Source organism: Theropithecus gelada, chromosome 7b (assembly GCF_003255815.1).
Source record: "Theropithecus gelada isolate Dixy chromosome 7b, Tgel_1.0, whole genome shotgun sequence".
NCBI classification, from domain to species: Eukaryota; Metazoa; Chordata; class Mammalia; order Primates; family Cercopithecidae; genus Theropithecus; species Theropithecus gelada.
In genome coordinates this window covers 4,241,856-4,261,385 of record NC_037675.1, presented here as the reverse complement: position 1 = coordinate 4,261,385, position 19,530 = coordinate 4,241,856, and the positions used below count along the sequence as shown (strand labels likewise).

Genomic DNA, 19,530 nt, shown 5'->3' with positions numbered 1-19,530 from the left:
GAGGATAGGGGGCCAGTTAGGCCCACACAGTGGCCTGTCTGCCTGGACGTGGGCCCGTCAGAAGGCCAAAGTCCTCCAAGGGGCCGGAGGATGTGCCAGCCCCTAGTGGAAGGAGACTGCGGCTGGAGGCCAGCCCCCTGGGGTGGGGCTGGTGACCCCTGGTCCTCAGGAGCTGAGCACTTCACTCCCAAAGTCCTGGTTTCCAGCAGTGTGAAGAACTGGGCCTATTGTGTCTTCCTTGGCTGAAGTGACCTGGCCGCTGTGGGCTATAGGGCTGAGGCCTAAGGTGGGGGCAGTACTGAATGAGATGACTTGCTGTGAGGAGCCTGAGTCCCAAATGGAAAACTCCACACATCTCCACTCCCCAACCCCTGCCCCTTGATTGCCCCAGGTCTCCCTTGGGACAGGAAGCCCCTGCCTGAGGGTAGGAGGATAGGGACAGAGCCACCAGGACCTGTCCCTGAGAAGCAGCCTCTGTTCGGGATATTTACTTGGAAATTTTATTCAAATGGAAGCTGGCGCCTGAGCCTCTCCTTAGGGAATTCCGTGAGGTGGGGAGGGCTGGGACCACTCTTCCTCTTCTGCGGTGCCCCTGGCCTGGTGCTAGGACTGCGCACCTCCCCTCAGGTCCCCCCGGACACCCTGGGCTTCCCTGGGCCCAGCATCTGCCTGGGGCCTCACCCCGCGCCCCCCCTCCTGACTCCCACCTTGCACCCCTTCCCGGTGTTCCGGGGCGCTGCCAGGCCCTGGGGGCTGCGGGGCGCAGGCGGCTCTCGGCTGGGCCATTCTTTGCCGGCCCCCTCCTCCCTTCCGTTTCCGTGGCCGTGCGGCCGACTGGAGGCTGCGGCCCAGCGCGGAGCAGGGGGGCTGGCAGGCGTCGGGGCCGTCGGGCCGGTCCCGCCCGCCCCTTCCCCTCCACAGGCCCGCCCCGGGGCCTGGGCCAACTGAAACCGCGGGAGGAGGAAGCGCGGAATCAGGAACTGGCCGGGGTCGGCACCGGGCCTGAGTCGGTCTGAGGCCGCCCCAGGAGCAGCTGCCCGCGTGGGTAACTCTAGCCCCGGGGCCTGGAGGAGCGGTGGGAGCAGGGGGCGCGGCAGGCAGGGGCAGAGCAGGCGTTCCGAGGGCCGGAGACCCACCCAGGTGGGGGTAGGGGCCGCGGAAGGGCGGGGATGGCCGCAGGAGCAGGGCTCAGGCTGTGGCCGCCTGAGGCTTCAGCTGGGGCAGCCTTGGCCTGTCGAGGACCTGGGCAAGGGTGTCCTTGTAAGGGGCGGTGGGTGGAAGGGCCTGGGGAGAGAGGCTCCAGGTTGGCTCCTGTTCCCGAACGGGGGAGGGATCCCTGACACTAAGGAAGCCATGAGGGCCAGTCCCCAGGCCAGGCTGCTGCTAGGTACCCATGGCTGCCTGTGAGAGAGGCGGGACCCCACCTCCTCCCTGTCTGTAGCCCATCCTGACCCTACAGTCCCCAGCCTCCTCTTCCCATGCCTCCATCTCCAGCTGCTGCCTTGCCCCCAGGGATGGCCCCCTTTCTGTCCCCAGGACAGCACTATGGGCTTCTCTTCGGAGCTGTGCACCCCCCAGGGCCACGGGGTCCTGCAGCAGATGCAGGAGGCTGAGCTTCGTCTACTGGAGGGCATGAGAAAGTGGATGGCCCAACGGGTCAAGAGTGACAGGGAGTATGCAGGACTGCTTCACCACATGTCCGTGCAGGACAGTGGGGGCCAGAGCCGGGGCATCAGCCCCGACAGCCCCATCAGCCAGGTGAGTCTCCATGGGACTCTTGTGGGTGCTGGCTGTAACTGCCTTCTCCTTCCTCTCCCGGGGGCCCTCTGGGGCAGTGGTTGGAGATTTGGCAGGCCCAGCCTTGGGAGCCATTGTCCCCTCCTCCCTGCCTCCCCGATCTGTGCTGTATAGTCCTGGGCAGAGATCACCAGCCAAACTGAGGGCCTGAGCCGGTTGCTGCGGCAGCACGCGGAGGATCTGAACTCAGGGCCCCTGAGCAAGTTGAGCCTGCTCATCCGGGAACGGCAGCAGCTTCGCAAGACCTACAGCGAACAGTGGCAGCAGCTGCAGCAGGAGCTCACCAAGGTGAGCGGGCAGCAATGGGGCTTCAGTCAGTTCTATCTAAATTTTGAGCCTCCAAGGGGTTGTTTTGCACAAGAGGCACTGGATTCACTGGGGAAGTGGAAGTCCCTGACCGCAGGCCTGGCTTGCTCTAACCTTGATGCAGCTTCCTCTCTTCCTCCCCTATGTTGGGCTGGCTTGCAGCAAGGCCTCTCTGTGCTTTTTCTGTGCCTGGGCAAAGTGCTGGGAATGTTAAGGATGAGTGACTGGTCATTTGCCTGGGAGAAGCTCAGAATCAGTACTCACCTCCACACTGTGCCATCTGACTCTGGGTTCTGAGAGTCAGGGAGAGGAATGAGGGTCAGTCTGTTTGCCTTCCACCTAGGCAGGCTCCTCTCAGGGCCCCAGAGACTGGGCAGCAGCATGGCCTCCTGAAGGTCAAGGACTCGGGCTGTGAAGTCAGCCTGCCTAGGTTTGAATCCCACCGAGCTCCTCGGTCTAGAGGCTGTGTGATTTGGAGCTGGCTATTTATCTGGGAGCCTAGTGCCCCCATTCAGTGTGCTGGTCACCCTCCCTGCACCACACCCCTTCCTCAAGTGCAGAGCCCAGCCTAGCCATGGACCCACAGCGGCCCCTGGTGGCCACCCTGGCCCCATTCCTCTCCCCAAAAGATCATCTAATTCAAGGGTGGGCCCATTTTTATAAAGTTTTGCTGGAACACAGCTATGCCTCTTTGTTTTCATATTGTCTGTGACTACAGTGACAGAGTTGAGTAATTGTGACAGAGACCATATGGCCTACAAGCCTAAAATATTTATTTACTATCTGGCCCTTTAAGGAAAAGACTGATCTAGTCGAGGAATTTAGTTCAGTTACAGATGGGGAAACTGAGGTTGGGCCCTTGCCCAATATATCCCAGCACATAAACAGGAGAACGGGGACAAGAACACTGATCTCGGGCTGTCATCTATTCCTACTGCCAAGAACATAATTTGCAGGACTCAGTGCAAAATGAAATTGTGGGGGTCTTTGTTAAAAGATTGTTAAGAATTTCAAGGTGGTAATAATGGAGCATGAAACCAAGCACAGGGCCCTTTTACATGTAGAGCCCCGTGTGACTGCACAGGCTGCACACACCTGCAACTGGCCCTGCCTGCCATCAGGCTACCATTCTCAGTCCAAGGAGGGACCGTTGTAGCCTGTAGTCTACCTCTTTACCTCCCCAAGGGGCCTGTCTTTAACAGGCCCTGTGATCTTTGACTCTCACAGTAGCAGCCAGCTTTCCCAGAAGTCTCCAGGTACTCCCTACCTGATGACAGGACCTTTCCAGGGCTTCACCCCAGGCAAGAATCCTCCATAGTTGGGGACCTGCTGCCCCACACTGGCTTCTCCTCTCTGCCTAGACTCACAGCCAGGACATTGAGAAGCTGAAGAGCCAGTACCGAGCCCTGGCACGGGACAGTGCCCAAGCCAAGCGCAAGTACCAGGAGGCCAGCAAAGGTTCGTGGCTTCCCTTGCTGGCAGGGAGGGAATCCGAAGCCAGTGCTGACCTGTCCTTGGGTACTCAGAGAGTGGTGGCTGCCTGGGCCTCCATGCTGTCATCTATACCCCTTGCCCCCCATCCGGCAGACAAGGACCGTGACAAGGCCAAGGACAAGTATGTGCGCAGCCTGTGGAAGCTCTTTGCTCACCACAACCGCTATGTGCTGGGCGTGCGGGCTGCACAGCTACACCACCAGCACCACCACCAGCTCCTGCTGCCCGGCCTGCTGCGGTCACTGCAGGACCTGCACGAGGAGATGGCTTGCATCCTGTAAGCCCACAGCCCCGTCCCCTGGCCCCCACCCTTGAGCGGCCCTCAGCGCAGCCATCAGGCCCAGAGGCAGGACCCAGAAAATCCATTGCTGGGAAAGTGCTGGCCATGTAACCACATGAGAACGGGACCTGGGCCAAGGACTGGAAACAGGCAACTTACCTCCGAATTACACTGTTCCAGGGTCCCATTATTCCAGGGTTTTATTACATTCATTGAGCACTGTGCCGGGCTCTGGATTATAGCAGAGAACAATGGTAGACAAAAACATCTGTCCTCAGGGATCTTTCGTGTTAGTGGAGTGAGGATGTGAGGAGCACTAAGAGCCATGGAGAAAAATAAAGTAAGAGAAGTGGATTGGGACCTGAGAGCACGGAGGCAAGGGAGGAGGTGACAGTTGTCCACAGAGTGGTCTGGGAAAGCCTCTTGAGAGGTGACATTCAAAGAGGCCCCTGAGAGGGGCACAGGAGTGAATCCTGGGGCTATTTGGAGAAAGACCATTCCAGAAAAGAGGACAGCAACTACACAGGCCCTGAGGTAGAAGAGTACCAGGGACTAATAGCCAGGAACCAGTGGTGCCTCTGAGAGTGAGGGAGGGGGAGAGTCATACACGAGGCTGGAGGAGTCAGGCGTCAAGGTCTACTGGGTGATAGAGGGTTCAGCAGGGCCATGGTGAGGACTTTGGCTCTGGGTGAACAGGAATGGCATGATCTGACCTCTGTTTTTTTGTTTCATTTTGTTTTAATTTTTTTTGAGTCAGAGTCTCTGTTGCCCAGGCTGGAGTGCAGTGGCATGATCTCGGCTTACTGCAACCTCCACCTCCCAGGTTCAAGCGATTCCCCTGCCTCAGCCTCCCGAGTAGCTGGAACTATGGGCATGCACCACCACACCCAGCTAATTTTTATATTTTTAGTAGAGATGGGGTTTCACCATGTTGCCCAGGCTGGTCTCTAACTTCTGGGCTCAAAGCGATCTGCCTGCCTCTGTCTCCCAAAGTGCTGGGATTACAGGCATGAGCCACCATGCCCAGCCCTGACCTCTGTTTTAATGAGGCCACTCTGGCTGCTATGCTGCGAATAGACTTCAGGGGGCAAGGACAGAAGCTGGGAGGCCAGAGAGCAGGCTCTTGCAGTAATCCATATCCAAGCTTTTGGCCACTAGGACGGGGAGGTAGCAATGGAGGTGAGAAGCGGTCAGGTCCTGGGGCTAATTTGAAGATGGAGCCAGTGGGATTTCCCTATGGATTGGAAGTGGAGTGTGAAATAGAGGAGTCAGTAACTCTGGGGATTTGGCCTGGAGCAGCTGGAAGATGGAGTGGCTGTTAACTTATGTAGGGAAGGGTGTGGGAGGAAGAAGTTTAGGATACAAGGGTAGCCGTTCGTTCATTCATTCATTCATTCATTCATTTATTTATTTATTTATTTATTTATTTATTTAGAGATGTAGTCAGGCTGGAGTGCCTTTCGCCAGGCTGGAGTACAGTGGTGCAATCTTGGCTCACTGCAACCTCCACCTCCTGGGCTCAAGCGATTCTCCTGCCTCAGCCTCCCGATTACAGGCCCGTGCCACCATGTCCAGCTAATTTTTGTATTTTTAGTAGAGATGGGGTTTCACCATGTTGGCCAGGCTGGTCTCGATCTCTTGACCTCATGATCTACCCACCTCAGCCTCCCAAAGTGCTGGGATTACAGGCATGAGCCACTGCGCCTGGCCTCAATTTTCAACTAGAGAGGTTGGGGTGTCTTAGAGCTAGCCAATGGGACATTTTGAGTAGCTGAGCGAGTACATGAGGTTGGGGCCCAGGGGAGGTGCCTGGGCTGGGAGATATGGACGGGGGTGGGCAGCATGTTGATGGCTTATTTGGTAGTGGGTGTGCAGAGCTAACTGCCCAGGGCAGGGATGACTGTAGCTCATGTTTACTGAGCACTCCCTCTACAGCAGACACTCTGCACACAGGATCTCAATTGGATCCCTTCTTTTGAGATGGTGTCTCACTCTGTCGCCCAGGCTGGAGTGCGGTGGTGCGATCTTGGCTCACTGCAATCCCCACCTCCCGGGTTTAAGCAATTCTCCTGCCTCAGCCTCCCAAGTAGCCAAGTAGCTGGGACTACAGGCATGTGCCACCATGCCTGGCTAATTTTTGTATTTGTTTTTTTCAGTAGAGACGGGGTTTCAGCATGTTAGCCAGGCTGGTCTCAAACTCCTGACCTCAGGCAATCCACCCGCCTCCACCTCCCAGTGTTGGTATTACAGGCATGAGCCACTGTGCCTGGCCCACTGGATCCTTATTACAACTGCCAGTGTCCCTCTTATACATATCAGGAAATAGAAGATTAGGGAGAGATTAAATAATTTGCCTAGAGTGGCATGGCTAGCACGAAGTGAGGCAGGGATCAACCCCAGCCCTGACTCCAAACCCAGGGTCCTAGGCCTGAACTGCCCAACCTTGCCCAGCCTGAGGCCTCCCTGACTGGGGATTCCATGTGGGGGGCAGGAAGGAGATCCTGCAGGAATACTTGGAGATTAGCAGCCTGGTGCAGGATGAGGTGGTGGCCATTCACCGGGAGATGGCTGCAGCTGCTGCCCGCATCCAGCCTGAGGCTGAGTACCAAGGCTTCCTTCGACAGTATGGGTAAGTCCCGTTCTTGCTCCTGCTGGGCCCAGGGCTGCCGGCCTGTCCACTGATGGGGCGCTGTCCCCCGCAGGTCCGCACCTGACGTCCCACCCTGCGTCACATTCGATGAGTCACTGCTTGAGGAGGGTGAACCGCTGGAGCCTGGGGAGCTCCAGCTGAACGAGCTGACTGTGGAGAGCGTGCAGCACACGTGGGTGGTGGCTTCGCACCTGGGCCGCGGCGGGGCTCCCAGCAGACCACGGGTGTTTATGTAGGCAGGGCTAGGTCGTGGACACTGCCCACACAGAGCTGTCACCAGGTGGCCAGGCTTGCTTGGCTCTACAGGGATGCACTGGACATGGGTTGAGGGGGCAGGAGGGCTTGGCTCTAATGCTGCCCTTCTCTTGGGTGCAGGCTGACCTCAGTGACAGATGAGCTGGCTGTGGCCACCGAGATGGTGTTCAGGCGGCAGGAGATGGTTACACAGCTGCAACAGGAGCTCCGGAATGAAGAGGAGAACACCCACCCCCGGGGGCGGTGAGTGGGCCCCTGCCTGCAGCAGCCTCTTGGGCCTCCCTCCCTCCTGCCTACCCTACCTGGTGCTGGCTACAGACTGAGCCGTTTCTCACCCACCCTCCCACCCGCCCCTGCCTGCAGGGTGCAGCTGCTGGGCAAGAGGCAGGCGCTGCAGGAAGCACTGCAGGGGCTGCAGGTAGCACGGTGCAGCCAGGCCAAGCTGCAGGCCCAGCAGGAGTTGCTGCAGACCAAGCTGGAGCAGCTGGGCCCCGGCGAGCCCCCGCCCGTGCTGCTCCTGCAGGATGACCGCCACTCCACATCGTCCTCGGTGAGCTGCCCCGCCCGCGCCGCTGCCCGCCACCGGCCTGCCCACCTGGGGCTGCGCTCCTCATTTTCGCCCTCCCCCTCCCTAAGCCTGGCCACCCGCTGACGTCTGTCCCTGGCCTCAGGAGCAGGAGCGAGAGGGGGGAAGGACGCCCACGCTGGAGATCCTTAAGAGCCACATCTCAGGAATCTTCCGCCCCAAGTTCTCAGTGAGTGACGCCCAGCCTGGACCCCCCTATTGTTGTGTTTCAAATTTAGTCACTGGGATGTCCTAGAGAGGAGGCTCTGCCCAGGCTGCTTTTATTGGGAAGTTCCTCTCTTCCCTGGGATTCCAGGCTGCACATGTCCCCAGACCCTGCCACCCCTGTGACCCCTCCCTCTTCATTGCCCCTGTGTGCTAAAGGGACCAGCAACCTTGACTATTCCATGGCTCTCCCTGCTCCAGGAGTGGTTGGGGGCCTGTGGCCTGGAGGAGGAGGCACCAGCTTGGTTTGGGGTCTTCCTGCCTGGGCTTCCCTTCCCAGCTCTGCCCAGCATGAGCCTGGGCCAGTCCACTGCCCACTCCAGGGGCCTGTGGATGGCTCTGCATGCCACTCCGTGGTTGTGAGGGCTGAGGGCATATAGAGGGGAGAGAGAGACCCCTGGCTGCCCCCATGGCCTCTTCAACAAGCTGGTTGAGTGAATCCTCCTCGATCCTCCCTTGCCCAGCTCCCTCCACCGCTGCAGCTTGTTCCGGAGGTGCAGAAGCCCCTGCATGAGCAGCTGTGGTACCACGGGGCCATCCCAAGGGCAGAAGTGGCTGAGCTGCTGGTGCACTCTGGGGACTTCCTGGTGCGGGAGAGCCAGGGCAAGCAGGAGTACGTGCTGTCAGTGCTGTGGGATGGTCTGCCCCGGCACTTCATCATCCAGTCCTTGGACGTGAGTGGGGCTGGGACCCGAGCCTTCCAGGCCTCACTCTAACCCTCCCTTCCCTTCTCCAAGGGGAATGACCTTTCAGGGTAGGGGATAGCTGCCAGGTCTTGAATGCCTCCCTAGCAAGGCTGGCTGAAAGGGGCCACAGAGACCACCCAGTCCCTGCAACAAAATAGAGGCTTAAGTGTGAGTCCTCCCTTGTGGGGCAGCAGGATGTCATGCGCTAGGAGGTGTCTCTGTCCCTGGTCCTGGGCAGGCCGTTTCTCCCCTGCTGCTCTCCCTTTCCCCTCCCAGGGCTCAGGCCCCCTCAGAATGGAGGCTGTTGACCCCGGGTCCCCTGCCCTGCAGAACCTGTACCGACTGGAAGGGGAAGGCTTTCCCAGCATTCCCTTGCTCATCGACCACCTACTGAGCACCCAGCAGCCCCTCACCAAGAAGAGCGGTGTCGTCCTGCACAGGGCTGTGCCCAAGGTGAGCCTGCACCCAGCCCGGCCCATGCCACCTGTGGCAGGGCTTGGGGAGTGTGGGTCAGGCCCACCCAGCGTCTGAGCAGAAAGGGCTTTCCAGGCCTTCCATCTACATACAAGGTGCAGAGTGAGTGACCCTCGGGGCCAGCCTCGCTCTAGGTTTGGAATGTCAGGGCCACTCCTACACCATGGGCTGTACACACCAGGCTGGTGCTTACCTGGTCAGGACACCTGCCTGGAGCCCGTATCATTTCAGTGTGCTCCCATGTGGTCCCACCCCTGGTCACATATGGAGGCATCAAGAAATGGAGGACATAGCCCTTGTAAGGGCCCAGCACCCCTTTTCTTCAGACTTCTGATCCCCTAACTCCTCTCTTCCCCAGGACAAGTGGGTGCTGAACCATGAGGACCTGGTGTTGGGCGAGCAGATTGGACGGGTGAGTGCACCTCTGCTGGTCTCCTTGTCGCTGGCGGCTTCTCCCGAGTCACGCCTGGGCCCCCTGCGCTGCCACCCAGAGACCTCCGTGCCCCATCTGGTTCCCCACTTGTACCCCAACTCCCTGCCCAGCCCCCACCACACACCGTCCTCCGGGAAATGGGATAGTACCTACCCTGAAAACTCCCAGCAGACAGCTCTGCCAGCACCCTGACCTCATTACCTCCACCTAGGCTGCCCCCCTCGAGCTCTTGTGTGCACACAGGGAGACACCCTGTTACTGTAAGCCATCAGATACCTGTTTAGGGAAGAAGTCACTTTCCTAAAAATCAGAATGCTTTTCAAACCCAAGGGAGAGTGATTTTTGGATTTCCATGTCACTTCTCTCAGGGAGGGTGGCACATTGGAGGCAACTTTCCCTGCCTGCCCCATGTGCTCTCTAGGTTCCCCAGCGAGGGACAAACTCCCAGAGAGCCTGTGTGAGGTGTCCGAGCACGGGGGCTGAGTAAAGAATGGGCGGGGAGCAGAGAAGAGAATTGTGGGACTGGGAAGGCCGTGGTAGGAGCCCAAGACCGTTTCAGGGGAACTTTGGCGAAGTGTTCAGCGGACGCCTGCGAGCCGACAACACCTTGGTGGCAGTGAAGTCTTGTCGAGAGACGCTCCCACCTGACATCAAGGCCAAGTTTCTACAGGAAGCGAGGTGGGTGATAAACTAATGATCACCACGGGTCCCGCATACACAGAGGTTACACTGCATGGCACAGTGTAAAGTGCTTGACCTCTGTGGTGGCGTTTAATCCTCGAGGCCCCACATTGCAGGTAGTAACCCCTTATAGTGCCGAGGGGTAGAGGCTGCCCCAGGTCACACGTCTGGGTCTGCTGGCCTTGGAGGCCAAGCTCTTCTCCCGTCATCCCTGGGGGGCCCTGGGGAGATGGGCCTGGCCACATGGAGTCTGAGCAGCAGTGCTCTCCAGGATCCTGAAGCAGTACAGCCACCCCAACATCGTGCGTCTCATTGGTGTCTGCACCCAGAAGCAGCCCATCTATATCGTCATGGAGCTTGTGCAGGGTGAGCGTGGGGTGCTGAGCTCCAGGTAGGGCGCACAACCTGGCCAGGTGGCACCCCTACGGCAGGAGGCTCAGCACGGGTCCTCCCCACCTGCAGGGGGCGACTTCCTGACCTTCCTCCGCACGGAGGGGGCCCGCCTGCGGGTGAAGACTCTGCTGCAGATGGTGGGGGATGCAGCTGCTGGCATGGAGTACCTGGAGAGCAAGTGCTGCATCCACCGGTGAGTGGGTCGTGGCCACAGGCCCTGCCAACACCTCCGACCAGAGTCAAGAAGTACCTATACCTCTAGGGCCCCTGCTGGACTATCAGGCATCAGCTCCAGAGCGGCAGTGGGCCTCTCTGGTAGACAGGGGTACCCGGAGCTGGGAACAGCTTTTGTCCTTGGCTTTTCTAGAGTGTTCAGCCAGGGCTGGGCAGGCAACTATTGACCAAATGAGCCCCTGCCCTGTCTCACCCAGGGACCTGGCTGCTCGGAACTGTCTGGTGACAGAGAAGAATGTCCTGAAGATCAGTGACTTTGGGATGTCCCGAGAAGAAGCTGATGGGGTCTACGCGGCCTCAGGCGGCCTCAGACAAGTCCCCGTGAAGTGGACCGCACCTGAGGCCCTTAACTACGGTACCTAGTCCCTGTCCACCCTGGACTGCATGGCCAGAGGCAAGGCCTGGGTCCTGCTTCCTGCCTTGCCCTGGTCCCAGGGAGGGTCCACTCATGTTGTCTGGCCTCCTCTGCAGGCCGCTACTCCTCCGAGAGCGACGTGTGGAGCTTTGGCATCTTGCTCTGGGAGACCTTCAGCCTGGGGGCCTCCCCCTATCCCAACCTTAGCAATCAGCAGACACGGGAGTTTGTGGAGAAGGGTAAGCACCCTGTGATGACAGCAGCCTCAGGCTGCACCCTCTTCCAGATGCTCCAGCCAGACTCTTCCAACTCCCTTAATGCCAACCTTCCCACCAGGCAGAATAAGAATAACCTGGCCAGTGGCTCACGCCTGTCATCCCAGCACTTTGGGAGGCTGAGCTGGGTGGATCACTTGATCCCAGGAGTTCGAGATCAGCCTGGACAACACAGTGAAACTCCATCTGTACAAAAAATACAAAAATAGGCTGGGCGCGGTGGCTCACACCTGTAATCCCAGCACTTTGGGAGGCCTGACCAACATGGTGAAACCCCATCTCTACTAAAAATACAAAATTTAGCCAGGTATGGTGGCACGTGCCTGTAATCCCAGCTATTTGGGAGGCTGAGATGGGAGAATTGCTTGAACCCAGGAGGCAGACGCTGCAGTGAGCTGAGATTGTGCCACTGCACTCCAGCTTGGGCGACGAGAGCAAAACTCCATCTCAAAAAAAAAAAAACAAAAACACAAAAAGTAGCTGGGTGTGGTGACATGTGCCTGTAGTCCCTGCTACTCGGGAGGCTCAGGCGGGAGGATCACAGGAGCATTGGAGGCAGAGGTTGCAGTGAGCTGAGATCATGCCACTGCACTCCAACCTGGGTGACAGAGAGACACCTTGACTGAAAAAAGAAAAAAACTCGGGCACAGTGGCTCACGCCTGTAATTTCAACACTTTGAGAGGCTGAGGAGTGTGGATCATTTGAGTCTAGGAGTTTGAGACTAGCTTGGCCAACATGGCAAAACCCTGTCTCTACTAAAACTACAAAAATTAGCCAGGTGTGGTGGCACAAGCCTGTAATCCCAGCTACTTGGGAGGCTGAGGCACAAGAATCGCTTGAATCTGGGAGGTGGAGGTTGCAGTGAGCTGAGATCGCACCACCACGTTCCAGCCTGGGTGACAGAGTGAAACTCTATCTCAAAAAAAATAAAAAATAAAAAAAATAGAATATCCCTGTAGCTACTACTGAGTGAGCACCTGTTCTGTGCTAGACCACACGTTATTTAATTTACTCATCACTACATGTGTGGTAGGGATTAATATGTCCCTTTCTCAGATGGAAAAACAGGCTGGCAGAGGACACACAACTAGCATGTGGTGGGATTGGGATCAGAAGCCAGGCCTGTTTGTCCTTTGGGCCCTTGGTGGAGAACAGTGCGTCCTTCAGAACAGTGCACCTTAAGCAGCTCCTATGGCTCATGGTATCCCTCAGAGTCTGCTGAGGACCCTCAAACTCCCTCCTCATGCCTGGTGTGCTGTGCCTCTCCTCACAGGGGGCCGCCTGCCCTGCCCAGAGCTGTGTCCTGATGCCGTGTTCAGGCTCATGGAGCAGTGCTGGGCCTATGAGCCTGGGCAGCGGCCCAGCTTCAGCACCATCTACCAGGAGCTGCAGAGCATCCGAAAGCGGCATCGGTGAGGCTGGGACCCCCTTCTCAAGCTGGTGACCTCTGCAGGCCTAGGTGCAGCTCCTCAGCAGCTCCAGCTCACATGCTGACAGCTCTTCACAGTCGTGGACTCCTGCCACCAGCATCCACACTGCTGGCAGGATGCAGCTCCGTGTCTTCTCTGTGTCCCTGCTGCTGCCAGGGCTTCCTCTTCCAGGCAGAAACAATAAAACCACTTGTGCCCACTGAACGCTCCTGGCATGTGCGCTCCTCTGGAAGGCAGGTCTCAGAAGGCATGAGTGCTGGTATGGTGGCCGTGGGGAAGGAGGAGGACAGGCAGTATGCATGGGACATGATTTAGTAGCAACTGGATGTGAGACATGGGGAGGGGGAGAGATCAGGATGATAATACAGGCTATGGCCAGATGGCGGTATCATCCCCAGAAATAGGATTATAGGAAGAGGATCAGAGCTTTGAGGAGGATGTGAGTTTAGAGATGTTGCATTTTATTGGAGATAAAAGTATGGGTGAAGCTAGGTGTGGGGTAGACACCTGTAGTCCCAGGTACTTGGGAGGCCAACGCATGTGGATTGCTTGAGCCTAGTTTGAGACCAGCCTGGGCAACATGGTAAAACTCCGTCTCTACAAAAAAAAAAAAAAAAAAAAAAAAAGCAAGAAAATTAGCCAGGCATGGTGGCACACACCTATAGTCCCAGCTATTCAGGAGGCTGAGGTAGGAGGATCAACTGAGCCTGGGAGGTCGAGGCTGCAGTGAGCTGTGATCACACCACTGCATTCCAGCCTGGGCAACAAAGCGAGGTCCTGTCTCAAAAATAAATAAATAAAAATAATAAATAATTAAAATGTAGATGAATAGGTCTGGAAGCCCAGATGGAGGTGAAGGCTCATCATAGATATGTGAATCATTGGCTTATGAATATTAGAGGATAGCTGACACTGTGGATGTGTACAACACTCACATAAAATTCAGGAGGAGATGAGAAGAGAGTTCCACTCAAAGGAGACTGATGTGGCTGATGAAGAAAATGCTTTTGAGGAAGTTGTTTCTCAAGACGAATTTAATGAGGAATCGGATGGCAGACTGGGGAGCCTTCACCTCCTCCCCTCAGTCTCAGTGAAACCTATAAAGTCATCTGAAATATTAATATTACCAAAAGCGAAGTTTGAGAAGATAAGGAAGTGTGAACATACTAAAAAACAGAAAGTGGGAAGTATTTGTAATACAGAAGAACAGGGAAATGAGAAACTTGAAGTAAAATGGCCATCCCTCAAGAAAGTTCAGGAAATAGTTAACATCGGCCAGGCGCCGTGGCTCACATCTATAATCCTAGCACTTTGAAAGGCTGAGGCAGGTGGATCACCTGAGGTCAGGAACTCGAGACCAGTCTGGCCAACACAGTAAATCTCCATCTCTACTGAAAACACAAAAAAATTACCCAGGCGTGGTTGTGTGCACCTGTAATCCCAGCTACTCTGGAGGCTGAGGCAGGAGAATTACTTGAACTGGGGAGACTGAGGTTGCAGTGAGCTGAGACCGCGCCATTGCATTCCAGCCTGGGCAACAAGAGCAAAGAACAAAACTCTGTCTCAAAAAAACAAAACAGCCGGGCACAGTGGCTCAAGCCTGTAATCCCAGCACTTTGGGAGGCCGAGACGGGCGGATCACAAGGTCAGGAGATCAAGACCATCCTGGCTAACACGGTGAAACCCCATCTCTACTAAAAATACAAAAAAAATTAGCCGGGCGTGGTAGCGGGCGCCTGTAGTCCCAGCTACTCGGGAGGCTGAGGCAGGAGAATGGCGTGAACCCAGGAGGCAGAGCTTGTAGTGAGCCTAGATTGCGCCACTGCACTCCAGCCTGGGTGACAGAGCAAAGACGCCGTCTCAAAACAAAACAAAACAAAAATCTATTTTGAAAGAGATGAGAGAGAGCCCTATAACTTGTTTAAACAAGAGGAAGTTGTGTTGTCGTGTAATTAAGTAAAAATACTAGGAAGTGAAATAATACCTCCAATGGAAATGGTAGAAAGCAGAACTGAAACACTTCTGCTGGGTAGGGTATGGTAGATCTCCGCACGCCACCACTCCCATTGCAACTGCTAGGGAAAAAGCTAAGATGAAAATGTCTTTTTTTTTGAGACGGAGTCTTGCTCTGTTGCGCAGGCTGGAGTGCAGTGGCGCAATCTTAGTTCACTGTAACCTCCACCTCTCGGGTTCAAGTGATTCTCCTGCCTCAGCCTCCTGAGTATCTAGGATTACAGGCGCACACCACTACGCGTGGCTACTTTTTGTATTTAGTAGAGACGGGGTTTCACCATGTTGGTCAGGCTGGTCTCAAACTCCTGACCTCAAGTGACCCGCCTACCTCGGCCTCCCAAAGTGTTGCGATTACAGGCATGAGCCACCGCGCCTGGCCGAAAATGTCTTATTTTTGAAAAGAATGAAGAGTGGTCACAGAAATAAAGAATGAATGAACTAAAATTTCAAGGAGGAAAGAGCCCTTCCGAGTTGAACTAGTGATAGGCAGCTATTTTCTTCCTTGAAACATTTGCCCATTTGGGACATGAGGATCAGACTTGGCCCAAGCAGAGAGACTCTACTGGGGAAGAGAGAAAGGAACAGTTTTTGGTGGTTGCAAGGACTTGCTATGGATTAGGACCTAGAGTAGCACAAAATGCAGAGCGTTTTCACCATGGGACATTTGCTGAGTTCTGAGGCAGTGCAGGAGACTGAGAAGACAAGTCCTACAGTCTTGCAGTGTTTAGAGAGGAGGCCCGGAGTGAACAAATAGCTGGCCTCCCCAGCATAAGGTATTTGCCAGGTTTTGCACCTGTGTGGGTTGGGAAGCTAAAGAGCTCCCTATAAATCTCTGATGAGCAGAACTTTAAGATCTGAGAGACAGAGACTGACCAGTCTTTCAATCCAAAATCAAGAGGGTCATTCCTAAGGAACAAGGACAACCAGGAGGGGATTGAGTTTTACTGGAACGACAACACTGCCCCAACCCAGTTTAGTACTTTTTTTTTTTTTTTTTTTTTTTTGAGACAGAGTCTCGCTCTGTCGCCCGGGCTGGAGTGCAGTGGCCGGATCTCAGCTCACTGCAAGCTCCGCCTCCCGGGTTTACGCCATTCTCCTGCCTCAGCCTCCCGAGTAGCTGGGACTACAGGCGCCTGCCACCTCGCCCGGCTAAGTTTTTGTATTTTTTAGTAGAGACGGGGTTTCACTGTGTTAGCCAGTATGGTCTCGATCTCCTGACCTCGTGATCCGCCCGTCTCGGCCTCCCAAAGTGCTGGGATTACAGGCTTGAGCCACCGCGCCCGGCCCCAGTTTAGTACTTAATTGCATCGAGGTGACTAGCTCCTATAGGGAATAACAAGATTTGAAGCCCCTTTCCTTTTATACCCAATATGTGACATACAATTAAAAATCATAAAGCATGCAAAAAAATGGAGCAATATGGGGCTAATACACAAGAGAAAAAAATAAACAATAAAACCAGACCCACAGATGATCCAGATATTGGAACTGGCAAAGATTTTTAAATAACTATGGTTAATATGTCAAATAGAGAAGAAGATGGACAAAAAGAAACGAATGTACAGAATGTCAACAGAATTGGAATCTATTAAAAGAGAATGAAAAGAGCCTATTGAACTGAAAAACACCTCTGAAATTACAAACTCATTGGATGGATTTTATAAACATTGATAGAAGTAAAGGATAAAATCACAATCGCAGTTAGAAATTAGTTGTATCAGAAAACAGAATTAGTGAACTTGATAGGTTAATAGGAGGTACCTAAACTGAAGTACAGAGAGGAAAAAAAAGAATGGAAGCTAAGAAACATGGGACCATATGAGTAATTCAAGTTACAGAAGAAGTGGAGAGAAAACTTAGGTCCAGAACAAGCAGAAAATGACACAAACATATATACAGCAATAAAAACAAAACAAAACACTAATATATGCACCAACATTGATGAATGTCAAAGACATATGGCTGGGCACAGTGGCTCATGCCTATAACCCCAGCACTTTGGGAGGCCAAGGTGGGTAAATCACTTGATGCCAGGAGTTCGAGACCAGCCTGGCCAACATGGTGAACCCCTGTCTCTAATAAAAATACAAAAATTAATGGGTGTAGTGGCACGTGCCTGTAATCCCAGCTACTTAGGAGGCCAAGGCATGAGAATCACTTGAACCCAGGAGGCAGAGGTTGCAGTAAGCTGAGATCGTACCACTGCGCTCCAGCTTGGGTGACAGCAAGACTGTCTCAAAAAAAAAAAAAAGACATATTGAGTAAAGAAGCCATACATGAAGGAGTACATACTTATTATTCTATTTTATGAAGTTCAAGAACAGGCAAAACTAAGTTACAGAGAAGTCAAAGCAGTGCTTATGTCTGGAGGGTACTGATGGAAAGGTGTGAGAAGATGTAGGGGAAAAGGTTCACCATGGTGCCCTTACAACCATGTACGTCTCTACATGGGCCACATAGGCAAAGCTGGACGACAGTATGACAACCACTATGCTGTGCTTAGGGACTGCTTGACCACTTGACACAGGGGAACCTTTTGGGTAGATGGGAATGTCCTGCATTTTGATCTGGGTGGTGATTGTGCTTGTGTATGTATTTATCAAAACTCATCAAGCTGTACACTTAAGATTTGTGCCACCTAGTGTAAACTGTACCTCAGTTTTTAAAAAAGAACCACCAGAGAACAAACAAGAATTCTTGAAAACTGAGATTATCAGGCCGGGCACAGTGGCTCATGTCTGTAATCCCAGCACTTTGGGAGGCTGAGATGGGCAGATCACCTGAGGTTGGGAGTTCGAGATGAGCCCAACCAACATGGAGAAACCCCATCCCTATTAAAAGTACAAAATTAGCCGGGCTTGGTGGCAGATGCCTATAATCCCAGCTACTTGGGAGGCTGAGGCAGGAGAATCGCTTGAACCCAGAGGCAGAGGTTGCGGTGAGCTGAGATCGTGCCATTGCACTCCAGCCTGGGCAACAAGAGTGAAACTCCATCTCAAAAGAAAAAAGAAAATTAAGATTATCACCAAAATGAGGCTGAGTGCGGTGGCTCACACCTGTAATCCCAGTACTTTGGGAGGCCGAGGTGGGCAGATCACCTGAGGTCAGGAGTTCAAGACCAGCCTGGCCAACATGGTGAAACCCTGTCTCTACTAAAAATACAAAAATTAGCCGGGCATGGTGGTGTGCGCTTAAAATCCCAGCTACTCAGGAGGCTGAGGCACGAGAATCACTTGAACCTTGGAGGCAGAGGCTGCAGTGAGCTGAGATCGCACCGCTGCTCTTCAGCCTAAGTGACACAGTGAGACTTTGTCTCAAAAAAAAAAAAATAATTATCACCAAAATGGAAAGTTCAATAGAAGGGCTGGAAAATAAATCTCCCCATGAAAAGACAAAGAGGATGATGAGCCCAGTCTAGGTCTAACACCCTAATAACAGGCAATCCAGTGAGTAAACAAACCTGGAAAGCTGTTCCTGATGGTGATAAAAGAAATGGCAGTCGAGTGCAGTGGCTCATCCCTGTAATCACAGCACTTTGGGAAGCTGAGGCAGGAGGATCAAGGCCAGGAGTTCAAGGCTGCAGTGAACCATGATCACACCACTGCACTCCAGCCTGAGTGACAGACAAGAGCCTGTCAAAAAAAAAAAAAAAAAAAAAAAAGCTGGGCACTGTGGCTCATACCTGTAATCCTGGAACTTTGGAAGGCCAAAGTGGGAGGATCGCTTGAGTCCAGGAGCTGGAGACCAGCCTGGGCAACACAGTGAGACCCCCACTCTACAAAAAATCAAAAAAGTAGGGCCGGGCGCGGTGACTCACGCCTGTAATCCCAGCACTTTGGGAGGCCGAGGCAAGTGGATCACCTGAGGTCAGGAGTTCGAGACCAGCCTGGAGAACATGGTGAAACCCTGTCTCTACCAAAAACACAAAATTAGCCAGGTATGATGGTGTGTGCCTATAGTCCCAGCTATTTGGGGGGCTGAGGCAGGAGAATCGCTTGAACCTGCGAGGAGGAGGCTGCAGTGAGCCAAGATCGCACCATTGCACTCCAGCCTGGGCAACAAGAATGAAACCCCGTCTCAAAAAATAAAAATAAAAAAAATTTAAAAATCAAAAAATTAGCTGGGTGTAGTGGCACATGCCTGTAACTCTCAGCTACTCAGGAGGTTGAAGTGGGAGGATGGCTTGAGTCCTGGAGGTCAAGGCTGCAGTGAGCTGAGATGGTGCCACTGCACTCCAGCCTGGCAAACAGTATCTTGTCTCAAAAAAAAAACAAATGGTCGTTAAATAAGAGATGGCATTCATCATTCTCAGCAAACTAACACAGGAACAGAAAACCAAACACCACATGTTCTCACTCATAAGTGGAAGTTAACAATGAGAACACATGGACGCAGAGAGGGGAACATCACACACCGGAGCCTGTCGGGGGTTGGGGGCAAGGTGAGGGAGAGCACCTAATGTATGTGGGGCTTAAAACCTAGATGATGGGTTGATGGGTGCAGCAAACCACCATGGCACATGTATACCTGTGTAACAAACCTGCATGTTCTGCACATGTATCCCAGAACTTAAAGGAAAATTTTTAAAAATGAGATGGCATTGTATATCTGATTAATCAACTAAAACATTGTTTAAGCAATATCCAACAGTTTGTTATTGATGGTGTAAACTGGTACAGTTTTGGGGGAGCAATAGTGTCATCAGTCATTTCTGTCCTTATCTTTTGCCCGGGTAACTTCATTGTTGCAAATTCATCATAAAATAACGTCTTAATCTGTTTGGGCTGTTAGGACAAAATACCATAAAGTAGGTAGTTTATTAACAACAGAAATTTATTTTCTCACAGTTTTGGAGGCTGGGAAGTCCATGATAAGGCACAAGCTGATTCAGTGTCGGGTGAGGGCCTGCCTGTGGTGCACAGACAGTGTGCCTTCTAGCTGTGTTCTCATGTGGTGGAAGGAGCCGACTCTCGGGTCATTTCA

The 19,530-nt window shown here is 53.8% G+C and overlaps 1 protein-coding gene across 4 annotated transcripts; it reads left to right on the top strand.

The window, feature by feature from the left end:
- The first annotated feature begins 912 nt into the window (after nucleotides 1–912).
- Nucleotides 913–12,738, top strand: FES (FES proto-oncogene, tyrosine kinase). 4 transcript variants are annotated; one of them, XM_025391826.1, is made up of 19 exons: nucleotides 913–1,045; nucleotides 1,537–1,758; nucleotides 1,912–2,085; nucleotides 3,465–3,561; nucleotides 3,691–3,874; nucleotides 6,369–6,506; nucleotides 6,580–6,699; nucleotides 6,903–7,025; nucleotides 7,146–7,332; nucleotides 7,454–7,537; nucleotides 8,037–8,246; nucleotides 8,589–8,711; nucleotides 9,091–9,144; nucleotides 9,725–9,843; nucleotides 10,118–10,212; nucleotides 10,309–10,432; nucleotides 10,671–10,828; nucleotides 10,945–11,067; nucleotides 12,378–12,738. In XM_025391826.1, the coding sequence occupies exons 2-19, from the start codon at nucleotides 1,546–1,548 to the stop codon at nucleotides 12,518–12,520; spliced, it is 2,469 nt and encodes an 822-aa protein (XP_025247611.1). In that variant the 5' UTR covers nucleotides 913–1,045; nucleotides 1,537–1,545; the 3' UTR covers nucleotides 12,521–12,738. The 4 variants fall into 4 exon arrangements, with proteins under 4 accessions (XP_025247611.1, XP_025247613.1, XP_025247612.1 ...); XM_025391827.1 differs by having other exon boundaries at nucleotides 947–1,045; nucleotides 1,966–2,085; XM_025391825.1 differs by having other exon boundaries at nucleotides 972–1,140; nucleotides 8,535–8,711.
- The last annotated feature ends 6,792 nt before the right edge of the window (nucleotides 12,739–19,530 follow it).

Coding starts and splice junctions, on each gene's coding strand:
- FES (XM_025391825.1), top strand. CDS start 1,546: ATGGGCTTCTCTTCGGAGCTGTGCACCCCCCAGGGCCACGGGGTCCTG. Junction 7,026..7,145: donor AACACCCACCCCCGGGGGCG/GTGAGTGGGCCC, acceptor CCCTGCCTGCAG/GGTGCAGCTGCTGGGCAAGA. Junction 7,333..7,453: donor GCCACTCCACATCGTCCTCG/GTGAGCTGCCCC, acceptor CCCTGGCCTCAG/GAGCAGGAGCGAGAGGGGGG.